This window comes from Toxotes jaculatrix, chromosome 6 (genome assembly GCF_017976425.1).
Source record: "Toxotes jaculatrix isolate fToxJac2 chromosome 6, fToxJac2.pri, whole genome shotgun sequence".
In the NCBI taxonomy this organism is placed as follows: Eukaryota; Metazoa; Chordata; class Actinopteri; family Toxotidae; genus Toxotes; species Toxotes jaculatrix.
Genome location: NC_054399.1, coordinates 18,842,907 through 18,857,435, shown reverse-complemented (window position 1 = coordinate 18,857,435; position 14,529 = coordinate 18,842,907). Strand labels below are relative to the sequence as shown.

Here is a 14,529-nt window from a genome sequence, read left to right as displayed (position 1 = left end):
GAAAGATTGAGATACTGAGAAACCAGGAAACAAAGGCTTGAGGATTAAAAAAGGTATACAGAGGAAGATGAGCAGGGTAAGGATGATGAAAGTTTAAAATGGTTGTGAGAGTTGGAGGAAAAGGAAGAATAAGAGACAAGAGGAAGACAAGGAAATGAATGAGAAAAAGAGAGTGGAGTGAAACTGAGGATTGTTAAATAACAAGGGTAGAGTGAGAGACAATAAAGAGACCGTGGAGGAACAAGAAAGAACAGGGAGCAAAAAGGAACGTGACAGTCCAGCTTTTGAACTGGGAGGATGGGAGTTAAAAAATGACACACTGTTGGGAGGGAAAACAGCGTTTACAAGGATAAGAGAAGATGGGATGGAAAAGAGGCAGGAGAGAAAGTGATTTTCTGGGACTTAAAGAGAATGGCTGCTCCAGCTAGTCTCGTCACTTTGGGGGCCTGCGTTTGAGTTACTCAGAAGCAAAAACATGTTTCCTCTAGTCTCTGAAGTTGTCAGCCTCCTCACCACACCACAAGCGCTCCAGATGAGAGGTGGAGCAGGCACGGATGAGAAAGTGGGGCATGAACAAGACGTATCTCCAAACCCACGGGCCATGTGCTATAATTTTTAACTCAGTGCACACTGTCAAGTTTGCCAGCATCAGCTGTTACACATGTGCGGTGCTGCGGCTGGCATAGCGTAGCAAGGAAGGACCAGGAGTTTTACAAAAATAGAAAAAAAAAAGGAAAGATAAACAACAGCTGGTACACAAAGCTCATAGGCATCTGTGCTCTTACAAATTTTAACCTTCACTTTTGATTTTCATCAATCTTTAAGCAACGTTGGACAAGACTAGAAAATGCTGTCATGCTGTTAAAGGATCAGTTCACAGTTGAAGAGATTCATACTTCCAGTGTAAAGTATGTGATGGGACAAAATCTACAGTCCTGATTCTGGGCAAAAATTAATTCCAAAGTTTATCTGAAGTTGATGAGGCTTCACAAGTTAGAGTTAACCAAATCAAGTGAGTGGTCTTTCAAAGTTAGTCTTTTTACCATTATATTCCCTGACTGTTTTACTATCCCTTTACCACAGCCCAGCCCAACAGGAAAGCAGTGTATGTATTGAATATTAAAACTGCATGTTCACCAATTATTTATTGTATATACTGCAGGTAAATTACAGATAATGATAGTTATATTTAACTATAGGCATATAAATAGGGACATTGCACAGAGGAACACAACAGTAAGTTCTTTTTGAACTTTAAATCCCTCCAGCAATAAAAGCCTTAATGAAATTGAGACTTTTTATTCATTTTTTTTCTTCCTCTTTCTCACTTTCTCCCTCTCTCTGCCTTCACTTTCTAGGACTGCTCCCGTCATAACTGCTGCTTTAATAAGATTCTTTTAATCCACCTTTTAGAGTCTTAGGGCCTATTGGATGTCACTCATACTTTAAGAAAAGCTAAATTCACTTCTGCTGACTCAGGACTCAGATGCTTCACTGCTGTAGACATAAAGAGGCAGAGGACACTGAAGTCATATCACCTGCCGTACCTCTTTATATCTTTGTCTCTACCTATGTCTGTGTGTGTGCGTGCATTTATCGAAAGGCAGTTTATTCTCTATGTGACTGCCTTCATGAGATAAAAAGGTATGTCGTAATTGTGTGTACCATCAGTCACATCCCGTCTGTGCCTTTTTGCCATGCATACAACTGCACAGTCTCTTTCTAGAATGAGCCAATCAGTATGCACAGCCAGCGCTGTGAATTCTTCTGGTAATCTTCTTCACTAGACTTCATTATAGCCATCTGATCACACTTTGGCTAATGGCTAGCCTGCTGCTAATAGGGATGTTGGGAGCAGGATTAATGTCAAAGCTCCACAACGACCTGTTGGTGTGAGAGTTGATGGGGAGTGGGGATACAAAGCATGTATAGAATAAACATATAATGTTTTGTTGTGTTGCACTGTGACAAGCTGAAGAATGAGTTGCCACACTAGGTCATATGTTTACGTTCACTCTCAAGGTCACTTAGAGTCTCACCGCCTCAAGTCGATAACGTATTGCTTCCTAAATCCAGATTTGTTTTTGAGTAGTATTAGTACAAAATCAGATGCCTTGCTTGCTGAAATTGCATTTGTCTCCTCTTGTATTAAAAAGCATCTCAATGCATTTTTATGGATTGGCATGATTCATCCGCATTTCATTTACACATGCTGTTGTCCGAATCCAAAGTGAAATCAGAGGGATTCTCTGCCCGTATATTATGTAAATATGTTTTGTTTTTTTGTTTTTTTTCCAGCATGATGATTCTCTGCTGCAGCAAAGTTCTTTTTCTGTCTAGCAAGGCCTTTGGGGAGGGTGTCTTGGAACAGAACTTTTTGCTTAGTTTTATTTTTTCTTTCCCTTTCTGTTCATCTTAGCTGCGAGTGATCACTACCTCATAGGTAACAACATCACAGTAGCTGTTCTGGGGATAGTCATTCCTATCGGTGAGTACTCTTGACTTTCTTGTTGCTGTCTTTGCTTTCTGCCTGCCTGCTTCTCCCTCCTTGCTTCTCTGTCTCTGCTTGTCGCTCAAGTCCTGCATGTTGTGTGTGGACAAGGCATTTTACATGTCTGACTGTATGTGTGTGTTTTTGTACCTGCATGTGTGTGTGTGTGACTGAGTGATTTTACTCCCACTTGACTGATTGAAATGAGTATATTGTAGATTTAATAACAACACTGTGTCGTTTGACCGTGTCTGCTGTATCAGTCATAGCAGTGATGGTTGAGTACTAAATAATAGTTTAATAATTGACAAAATGTACCGAGCTGTGGTATTATCCAACAATAGCCTCCTGGCCAAGGGCTAGAAAAAGCCATTGTGGGCCAGTATGCTCGTTAGTCAGCGATGACCAGGCCTTTGTAATGTGCATATTATGTCATTATTAATGAGATCTGGGCAAATTGAAAATTCAATTCATATTTTCCCATCACGTTTCACCATCTGTTATGACATTAAGCTCATGCTCCCTCTCTGATCTTACAGTATGCTCACATTGCAATCAATCCAGTGCCCTGACCCATTTCTGTGACTCAGCGGACTGTGAATGGGTTACACAGTTGCTGGAATCAGTTTTAGAATAGGAGGAAATAACAAAGGACTGAATGGGGGATTAATGAGATAAAATGGTGGTTTTGGCTTGGAGCAGTGGAAATTTCTGACCTGGGAAGTAACATTTTTGTCAGTGTAGAAAAAAAATACTATTATGCTACCACACCATACCATTCTAATAAAGGTTAGGCATACAACGAGAATGCAAGTTCTTACACTCATACCATCTTAGTACCGTTAATCTATTCTGTTAGCTCTGTTCGAAATGAAAATCTAATTTCATTGAAATGTTTAATATTTTCACGCCTAACCTAACAGAGAGAGAAATCAGCTGAGCGTGCAGATACCCTTGTATTAGCAGCATATGTGGTTGATATTGCTTTCATTCCTAATATTGAATACTTTGATAAGTTATGGGAACTCTAAAACATCATAAAGCATTTTTTTTTCTGTCTTCAGATATCAGCTCATTAAAACAACCCCAGAGACAGTTAACCCTTTCCACTCGATCCCTTTTATTTCCTTCTGCCATTCATTGCAGCCATAAATCCCCCCATTCTGCATTTTTTGGCAGCTTTGAAACACTAATTATCCTTGAGGTCCACCAGGGCCGGATTTCTGCACCCCAGTTCTCCACTCAGATCCACTAAAGCACCACGCCCACCCACAGCTCCACAAGGGGAAACAGCCCAACAATGATTATCAGTATTTAGCCAAAGTCAGACTGTTGTGCTGCTCTGTAATTGGAGTGAATAATTCTAAATGATACAAAAGCTGATGTTATTTTTAAACCAGTAAGGTTTTAGAGAAGAACAAAGGAGGATCTGGGATTTCCAGTCACACGGGGATCTCAAGTGCCTATGCAACAAAAGAGCAGTTAGATGAGGGTTACACAGCAGATGCAGCACATGTATGGATGTGGGCATATACACATACACACACTGTTTGTCCCTCTCCTCATTGACACACCTCCGCTTTGGTTGTTAGTCTCTCACTCTACACACACTCACAGTATACGCATGCAGGTCTTACAGGGCGGCTTGGCAGTCATGCTGATATGGTAATGAGAGGAGAGAGACAGAGCTTATCTCAAAAGTCCACCAATCCCCCCCTCCTCCTTCCCTGTTCTTTCTCCCATGTCCATTTCCCTCTCTTGACCCCATCTAAAAGCAGTCTGTCAGGCCTTTTGCACATACTGTTTAATTTTTTAACCCAGGCAAGTGCAATGATAATATTCTGATGACAGTTGAGCAACCTTGCTTTGCTTGTATTAAAAAAACCTAAAAAGCCTAATCACTGGTTTCAGGACCTGAATGCCACAAGATTTAATAGAAAAACCTAAGTGGTTCAGTCTGCGTGTGTGCATGTATTTGTGTTTGAGTATGTGTATGTGTGTGTGTCTTGGACGTGGAGTTTATAGTATGTGTTTGACAGCACATGCAGGCATTCATTGTGGCAAGTTGTGCATGTGTTGTGTTTTTGATCATTCTGTAAGGTTGAGACTGAGAGGGAATGTAATGGAATGTATGTGTGCAGTATGAAGGCTCATTGTTTCAGTTTTGGCCCATTTTTACAGAAAAATAAGAGATTAATTTTTTTTAATAGCTTATGGGTACACTGGGTTTTGGATATTGGTTTGATTTCTTAATAAAAAACAGAAACCGTGATGGACTAGAACAAAATTTCGTTCTTGAAACCAGGCAGCTCTACATTTGATTAAATAAGATTTTTAAAAAATAAAAATAATGAGCCTGAGGTATGTTTGTGTGTGTGAGAGTGCTTAAAGCGCCGCTCTGTGTCCCCTGGGCTGTGTTAACGCTCCCGCCGTGTGTTGTTGTTGTGTGTGTGTTAAACACATGCAGTCCCTATCCTTGCCACAGTGGTCATCGGATTACTCTGCACTGGCGGATACCTGGTTTGGCGCAACTGGAGACGCAAGAACACCAAGAGCATGAATTTCGACAACCCTGTTTACCGCAAAACCACAGAGGATGATGACGACGAAATCCACATCGGCCGACACAGCGAGTCCATCGGTCACGTCTACCCAGCAGTGAGTGGCAGCCACAGTCAGCCATTCATAGCTCTCCCTCTAGGGGGCGGCATCACAGACAGCAACTCGCACTGGTACTCAGGGGCGCCGATGCACTCCAGCGGCAAATGAGAGAAGCTGCAGAGGAAAGGAAGGATTTTGAAGTATTTGAGATATGGGAGGATACACCAGGGTTTGGAAAAGCCCGTTTGTTGTACATGTAGGCCTGGTGGAAAGAAAGAAAGAACAGGCTTGCACACGCACATCCACATGCTCTCACATTTTTGCAGTATTCACCGAGACCACCAATCATATACACACACGTAAGCCCTTCACCAGTTCATCATGTTCACTTCATTCACCTTCATAGACCATAATCATACAGTACATACGATTATCAATGCCACATCCTTGTCACCAACCTGCCATCCCATTTATCTGTACATTGTGTTAGTTTTTCTGGTTGTTGAAGTGTTTGTCCTGTTACTGGGAGGCATATGTCTTTTAATAGGCCCCCGTGTCCTGACAGATAGGCACATTCCAGCTTTTGTTTACAGAAGCAGCTGATATTAAGATTTTTAAAATATGGTCACCAGACAAGAGAAAATATGTGCCACAAGGCAGCACACTTGTCAGAGAGGAATTTTGTAGATGTTTCTTTGTTATTTTTACTGCTTAAATGATAACAAAGGTCCATCCATACAGAGGGCCACTGAGGTTAAATAATTACTGTTGTCTTGATTGAGTGCAGTTCGTACAAAAGAGAAATGCAAGCAGAGGCATTCCTCCTGCTTATAAGCAGGAGGAAAGTTATTTTAGTGTTGAGATGCCTTTGAGGATAAGAAGGACTAGCTTTATAGTCACCTTAGAAAACCTGATGAGAGGACAGAAGAGCACAGGACAAGATCAGTCTGCAAAGAAATTGGATTTTTAGAGTACATAGTACCATCATGATATTGTCCTTATGTGAATATTATTTTTCCATTCAGGGTAAGTAAGACATGAAAGATAAAAAGGGAGCACAAATCAGAAGCAAGGACAGTTCAAGACAAGAGTTTATCCTGTTTGCTGTTGCAGAAACACTGCTGATTTCCAATTGATGTAGATGCGTTTTCGAGAATCACTCCCAGGGCACAAAGCTGCATTTTCTTCAAACTCAGGAGACAATTCCAGCTGTGATTTGATCTCAGATGCACTTAAATGTAAAAGATGTGTCATCAGCACACTTTTGTCATTTATTCAATATATTTATTGTTTTAGGTATCAGAGAGCAAGCAGGGAAGGGCAGCCAAAAAGGATTATACGGGGGGATGGGAGAGTAGCGCTTTGATCGGTTGGCATGGTAACACAGATTTCTTTGGGTTGCTCTGGAGAGAAAGGAGGCAAAGAATTCTGGGTATCACTGGCATGATGACAGGCTAAGGCACACACACACACACACACACACAAAACAGGTGCACAACTGAGTTGTATTAAGATTCAAGGTCAAAGTAACAACTGCCCTCAGTGAAAGGCTGGAGAGAGAGAACTATGCACTCTCTCTCGTCTCCACATGTTATTATTATTTAATTCTGTACAGATCTCTCTTGTATTGTCTTTTCATCTTTTTACTTGTTTCCTTCCTCTCCTGTCCTCTTCTTTCCTCTTGTCTCCTTTCTTTTCCTTTTGTGGCGCTCTGGCAACTCAGACAGCCAGAGAAATCAGGTTGGCATTATGTGGGCCAGACATTCGCAGCCGTAGGCATGCATCCTGCATTCCTCGCATAGAGAGAGCCAGAGAAGGAGGGAATGAACAAGGGGGGAAATTGGAAAGAGGTAAAGAGGAAGGTCAGGGAAAGGAGGGAGTAGTGAGGACTGCAAGGACGAGAAAAAGAATGGAATTAAATTAACCTGCCATCTCTTTTCCTTTGGCTCCACTTAGACTTGAATCTGTCCTCCTCTGTTCTTCATGCCAGTCTGTTTTCTTTCTCTATTTTCTATCTCACTTCCCTCTCTCTCTCTTTCACCAGCCTGCTGTGGTAACAGTCTTTTTATCTGCTGTTTGCAGCGCGTGGCACTCAGTCTGGAGGATGATGGCTATCCCTGAGGGGTGGGATGCAGCCTGCCCTCCCCCAATCCCCATCCTGGCCCCTCCTCTCACCACAGCCTCTACACCACTACAAAGAGGCCAGTACAACGCAGAGGAGAAAGAGAAGGAGTCCTCATTTTGCCTCCCCTTTTAAGGAGTAGGGATGACATGTACATCTCATAAATCCCCCTTGCTCTCCTACCTTCTCCACTGGAGTAACATTACTACCACTACTAGCCACTATACTACTTTCTTTAGTGCTAATTATTAGTATCCTCTGCTCCACTCCTCTCTTCTCTCTGCCTCTTGTTAGTAGTAGTGGTGTATAAAATGCTGCTTGATGATTTCGTTCAAACTAACCTCATTCGGCTGTCTCAGTGCACGTTGTAAATAGAAGGCTGCCTGGCCACTGTACAAGGGGAAAGAGCCAGCGTGCAGTATTTTTAATTCCTCATATTTTGACTCTTTATTTATTTGTATGTGTTTGTTGTAAATATGTAATCAGCATCTCAGTGCACAATACTGAAAGCAGATTTGTTCCAGGTTTTCAAGGATATACTGGAGTAGGCAAGGGTGTTTTTTTTTTTTCATAGTTCCCTTTACATCTGGAGTTGACAAGACAGATTTTTTGAAAAGGGGGAATGTCATCCTTTTTCACATCCAGCCCCTCAGATTTGCCCCTTGGCTTACTGTACGTGGGGAGAGAAAGCTAAATATAGCCAAGGGGAAAGGAGACATAAAAAAATGATGGAGTTGTCTCCATGTTTGGAGGTGATTTTAGGGTGAAAGAGTATGGGATTTGTTTTTCTTTTCTTTTTTTTTGGGGGGGGGGGGGGTGCCACCAGAGGGTAGCGCCTCAAGGCAAGAAGCAGCAGGGCAGAAAAGGCAAAGGATTATGGGTAATCCTCTCTCCTGTTATCAGTGGTATGCGCACAGTCTATGAAGAACTTGAGATTGTTTGCTCATTTGCAGATTCATGCGTTTGTTCCTGAATTTTTGTTCATATTTGTGTCTGCCACCATCATTTTTGTGGAGGTTTCCAGACAACATAGACCTATATGTGACTCTTCTGAGATATGAAAATTGTGCTTTGAGTACTGAGGTCTGTGACTTCCAAGACTAACGTAGAGCATGAATATACAAAAAAGAATGTTTCTTTTCATCATTATTTTAGAACTTCAGATTTTCTGTTGTTTAGTGGTTGGATCTATATACATTTAGAAGCATAGTTGCAAATACTGTATTCAAATCCTCTAGAAATGAAGTATTAACGAAATGAAGTATGAGAAAGCAAAGTCATCCAGGGAATCAGAGAGGTTCTGCACTGTTACATCAGTTTTCCTGTCGACTGCTTCTGTTTGAAATGAAGATTCTGATGCAACCTCATGAAAGGTTTGTAAACAAATATTAATGTAGAAGAGAACATTAAAAACACAATGGGCTCCTTACGTATACACTGACACAGAGCAGGAGAAGGAAAGAAGAGAGACATGCGGAAGGTAAACACGTGTACATAGTGTTGAGCTATTGACATAAATATCAGCAATACACAACTGTCAAGTGTGAGTTTTCATCTGTTGTTGCTGTGTTTATGTCTGTAAGCTTTGATACGTTGTTCTTATGGTTGTTATCTCCCAAAATATCACTTTGCGTTAACATACCTTGTTTCAAAACTTAAATATTGTGGCTTTTATACTACTGCCAAACACAGACATTAGTGTTTGAACTTGAGCACACTCTAAATTTCAGTGCCAGTGGTTCAGTGGCTACGCACCAGTGGTTTTGGTGATTCAGAGCCTGATAGCTGCAGCTTCTTTCCTACCCTTTTTTTAACAGTGTAGCTGTGTCTTTTCTGGCTGAGGTGGTGTAGAAAAAAGCCGGCATTTGAAGAAATTACTTTCTGCTGTCGCTGACTGTTCATTGTGGTTGTGAGTGATCCTGTTTTGTTATGAGCAGATGACTAATACGCCAAGGCTGACTGAGCCGAGCACTGAATTGATTTGAAAGCTGGATAGAAAGAAAATGTGTTAAACCAGCGTAAAGAGCTGATCTTCCATTGGCTTGCCACAGATATGCTTCCAGCTCATTGAATCAGATGGAATTTATGCCCAGTGAATATCGCAATAATTGCTCATAATGTGTTGTAATAGTGAATTACTTGAAACCGTTATGACATAAAAGCATGATAGCTGTTACACATTGTCATGGCAAATTAACAAATTTCCTAGTCTGGATATCATTTAGTCTCAATAAACGGCATTTTGAGTATGTTAAGCACACTTAAGTAGAGTATGGAGCTGTTTTTCATTGTCCCAACCATATATACCACACTTGTCTTCCTTTCTTAGAATAACAAATCTGAATAATGTTGGATTTCATCTGAGCTGGGCTAAGAAGTGCTTTAGTTTGTCACATGCTCTGTCTTTTCATAAACCTGTTATATGGCTGAATAACAAGCAAAAAAAAGTACAATGCAAACACTGAAGTCTTCCTACTCAGGCCCAATATAGTCTCAGCATGCATCATCCAACCATACAGACACGATGTGCATACAAACAAAAGAAAAAGGATTTGATTACTGATAGTTATTAATCACAGTTAATCGCTGTTTCTTGAAAATATTTTCTTAGTATAGATGCTCTGGTAACCACCAGGGAGGACGAGAGACTGTAAAAACAAAGACAAAGGCGGGCAGAAAATGACTGCCAGGATTTAGACTACACCATATGTGAACAAGTTTCCACTTGGAAGATGAATGGTGGGTCATTTATTTTGCTGGATTTCTGCTGATGTTGTGCCACATTACTCTGACACTCGCTCTTCTCTCCTCCCTCAAAAGGATGGCACTCTTCTCCTCTCAGTTTATGATGCACAGTAGGCGATTTGTATGTACTGTACGTGACAAGTGGCGTGCATGACAGGCACTGCACTCAACTACGTCTATCTTTCAGAGGAGGATTGAGCACAAGGGGAAGGCCATTTCCCTTCATCTTAACCAGATGAGGCAAAGTAAAATGCTTAACATGCTGGGGAGACTGTAACTCAGCATGATCCTGGACTCCTTTGGTAGTCTCCTGCAGTGTTTGGTTAGGCAGGACTTAGAATTGACATGCATGAAATAGTTTAAATGGACACAACTCCATTTTGGTATAAACCCTGGTCATTTTTTAACATTATGAGGGGATATCATGGTGTGGGAGTTGTTATGAATCCTCACAATTTTTTCATCTTATCCTAACCTGAAGGACAGATGAAGATTATTATATAAGATGCCAAGAAAGATGGCCCAAGTCAACTATATTTGTGAATTTAAAATTGAACAAATCACAAACCCACTGCTGAATTGAACCCTGGGCTGAGTCAGCTCTGCACTCCACGCTTTCCTTCGTGTCTATGTGTACTCGGGGTCTAATGGAGTTCCATACTGAGGGTTTGCAGTTAGGAGAATAAATTGCTTGTTTATTGAGGTGAGTGAGCGTGGCATTGTAGAAACATTTTTATTGCTACAGTGTGAAGACAGATTGCCTGGTCCACTTTGTGGTCACCTCGAGAGCAGCCAACTCCACTGAAGGACACTGAAAAATGTCAGGAAAGGGCCCTTCGTCATTCATAATATAGTAGGTAGTAAATGTAGTGGTAGTAGAAAACATGATTTGACCGTATGCTTTCTGGGCACCTGCCGCATTGTTGTCCACATTTACAGGGAGAATTTAGGCGCTAATCAATGCTCTAATGTCAGCAGCATCATATTTTTTACAATGGGTCAACCCCATAAACAACAGGCTGCAGTTGTAAGGATCAGTTTGAGCACTTTGCCTCATGCTGCAGAGGTCTTGTGTGAATTTATGTACACATGTTGAGTTGTTCACTTGTACTACAGGCACTATGTATAGGTGTGTGTGTTTCTCACTCCAGGTCAGTTTTTTGGTCATAATTTACTTTTTTGTAAGTCTGTCAGTGTTGAGTGTCAGTGCACTGCTTTGGAGAAAAATGTTCAACAGGAAACACAATATCTTGCGCAAAGTTACTTAACATTTAACCATAGATGTACTAAGTGCAGTAAATTTAACTTGTAGTGTTATACTGTGTCCTGAACTGCCTATATTGAATTTAAGAGGTTGTTAAACACTATATATCTCGGGGCAACTGACAAAGCCAATGTTAGCTTGCTAATTTCTTATCCATTTAGGTAGGAAGAAGAGGCAAGGAGATATGGTTGACACATCTAACTGACATTATATACTCTGAGTAACAATCAATGGAACTAAATGACCAAATAACCCGCCCAATAAAATTCTGACTTTAGTTAAGCCTGTTCATCTAAATATTTAACTCTTCATTTAAACTAATACATGAATAAAACACTGGGATCGACAGCTTACTCTCACAATAGGTCAAGCTAAAAGATGTCAAACCATCCGTGACAAGGCTGAGTCTGTTTTATTTTATGGAAAACATCTTACATGTTATTAGCTGATCAAAGCAAAAATACTAACAGTCCTGATAACCTATTATCTAATGTAATTACAGTATGTGCTTTAATTATAGTGTTCCTGATTTGTGCTCGCTGTTTTTAACTGTCCTGTCACTTGTCCTTTCTTCCCTCTGTGTACTCTTCTAATCCAAGTCTTTACTGAGCAGAGAGTCTGACCCATGCTGCTTTAACAGGGATGCAGTTAATGCTTTCTAACATCACTCATATCTCTCCATCACTTCACTTCCTCATGCACTGTATGAAACCAATGCCAGCTGTGAGGCTTCAGGTCTTTCTGCAGTTGTTAAACTACTGAATTCTAGTTTGGAGAGCAAAGTCAGCATTGCTTTCTCTGTGCACTCTCATTCTCTTGCCCTCCCATTTTCATCTTAGCCATCAACATCTTTCCTTTGGCAAGGGCTATCAGTCTTTGGGTAGACAGACACACACACACACTGGAAGAAACACTGTAGGAAATAACCCGGAACCCTGAATATAACAAGGAAAGCCCCAGAGCTGAGGAACAAAAAAAAAAACCCTCCCAGCTGTGAACCAGCGAACAGGCGAACAAGCCTCAGCCAGGAGAAGCAGCCCCCCCCCCAACACACACCCCTCTGGCTACAGTTTTGGACCCTCATTGACTCTACTTGGCTGGCATTTAGCTCTTGTTGACCCAGTGACTTTCCTTCATCAAGTGGTTCCTCTTATTATCATGTGGTTTTTTGGACTGTAAGTGATTTGTAGTTGTTGCTCTCTCTTTTTCCTCACCACACAATTCCCACGTTCATATTTGATCTTCTTGATGTTTGATTACTTGAAGGGCAGTGTTCAGTCGCCTACATTTTTCTACCAGTCAGTGTAAAACGAAGGTTCGGGGGTGGAAAGCTGTGATGGGAAAGTTGTGAAATCTGTTTGTGTGAATCTTTTTATAGGTTGGGGATAATGATATACAGGGATGACATTTTGATAAGTAACAGTGTTGTCACAAATTTGATCATTTTTGATTGTGGTTTGAGAAAATCGCTTGGATTATAAGAAACTATTGGTTGCGGTTTTTGCAAAACTGTCTACCTGTATTTTCTCAAAATGTTGCTGATATGTCATTGCCTGCAAGGAAATCTCAAAAACCATTCGGGGCTCTCTCCATTCCACAGCCATACAACAGGCATTTTTTTACGCTGTTTGTTGCACAAAACTTTTCAAGAAGCCTTCTGCACTGTGTAAAGAGATAACGTTCTTAGGAGGGGAGGAAAAAAAAGGGGGGGGGGGGTCCAATGGTACAGTCCAATGGTTTTGAATCATGACTTGTAAATACGTTTTCATACAGCAAAAACTTTTTGATAATGTTTTAAATGTATCTGTAAAAAAGATGTACATAAACCTCTGGGGTAAAAAGGAGTGTAGACTATATATGAATTTATTTGTACACAAGAGCACTGGATTTCTTTACTACTTGATTGTAACTAAAAATTAATAATCTGCCAAAGTGTTTTTATTTTACTTTTTCTCCTGTCTGTTCTGTTGTTTTTTGTTTTGTTTTATTTTGCTTTTTAACAACATTGCGGATTTTTAGTGTTCATACTGTATTTAATTCTGTTGAATAGATTTTGTTGTCGTGTGTTCTTTTTTTTTTTTTTTTAAGAGGGGTTATCACTTTAATTTATTGGTGCCTTGTTTTGTGCTCCTGTATACTTTTACTCTTTCTGTTTTTCTGTGTTATGTGTCTGTGGGAGGGTGGGGGATTGAGTGGCGGGTTGGTGAGGGAAGGTGGGGGGGGTGGGGGGGAGTTAAGAACTTAGCAACTTCTGTACTTACATGGATTATCTGTACTGTATGCCAAAATGGTCTCACTCACGTTTCTATGAAATCAAGCTGTTGATAAATATCTCTATATATTGATATATTAAATTTATAAAAACTGTCCAACCTTTAGTGTTGATACTTTATCTCGTGTCTTTCTATGTTACATCTGGAAGCTGCCTTCTTAACATGGACATGAACTTTTCATCCATGTCAGGATACACACTATGTATATAATATAGTTGAACATCATTATCCAAAATTTTCTTCCCTTTAAATTCCAAGAAAGTATTTTGATTTGTCACCACTTATTTTAGCTTCTTCAAACCGCCCACCCTAAATGTGTTTCCAGTTAATTAGGTTCAGTCAAAATTAGTTTTTCTCACAAGGTTTTATGAGATTTGTAGATGAAAAGTTATTCCAGTCAAATGTATGTTTTTGAACTATTTTAGGTAAGCAACCTTTATTCAATAGCTTTTATTAATTTAACTGTCAAACACAGAAAATACCAGACTACAGTTAAAGACTATAAAGAAGACTTAATGGCTTGTTTGCTGAAAGGTGTCAGCATAAGAAATAGTGATTAACTGAGGGGGGTTTGCAGTGCCACTATCTCAGTTGATAAATGTGGTCAGCCAGTTCACTCAGAGGACGCACACCTGTCTTGCGTTTGATGCAATCAGAGGTTACTTCACTTTTAGCTCGAATTTTGACTTCTAAAATGTTTCCTCTTTGTCTACAATGCTCAATGCTCTCCGAAGAACAAAACAAGTTACCGTAAAGTCAAAGAGAACCAGAACTAAAGTGAGAGGGTGAAATGGATTAACAGTACAAGCAAGAAAAAAAGTAACAAGAGGCAGGGGATGTGTGTAGTCCCTGGAGAGTTGTCAAGTGTGACAGTTCACCGTTGGTTTGATGGATGAGCCGCCAGGACGAGCTGGCTCAGGATATGGCCGGCCCATTGTTCCAAGGTTGCTGTTGGTTTTCATTGAAGATTCAACCCTGCCCATTCCCTGCACTGTCACCTCAAGCATCACAGAAGTCAAGGCAGCTCAGTGGT

At 40.6% G+C, this 14,529-nt stretch overlaps 1 protein-coding gene across 3 annotated transcripts in view; it reads left to right on the top strand.

Moving 5' to 3' along the window:
- lrp8 (low density lipoprotein receptor-related protein 8, apolipoprotein e receptor) overlaps positions 1 to 13,379 on the top strand; it is a 158,895-nt gene extending 145,516 nt beyond the window's left edge. Inside the window, exons 17-19 of one of the 3 annotated variants that reach the window (XM_041040106.1) lie at positions 2,420 to 2,488; positions 4,977 to 5,149; positions 7,175 to 13,379. In XM_041040106.1, the coding sequence (XP_040896040.1) occupies positions 2,420 to 2,488; positions 4,977 to 5,149; positions 7,175 to 7,213 (281 nt within the window). In that variant the 3' untranslated portion in view covers positions 7,214 to 13,379. Of the gene's footprint in view, positions 1 to 2,419; positions 2,489 to 4,958; positions 5,261 to 7,174 lie in introns of those variants that run through there. The other 2 variants (XM_041040105.1, XM_041040104.1) reach the window with 2 other exon arrangements.
- Positions 13,380 to 14,529: the final 1,150 nt, after the last annotated feature.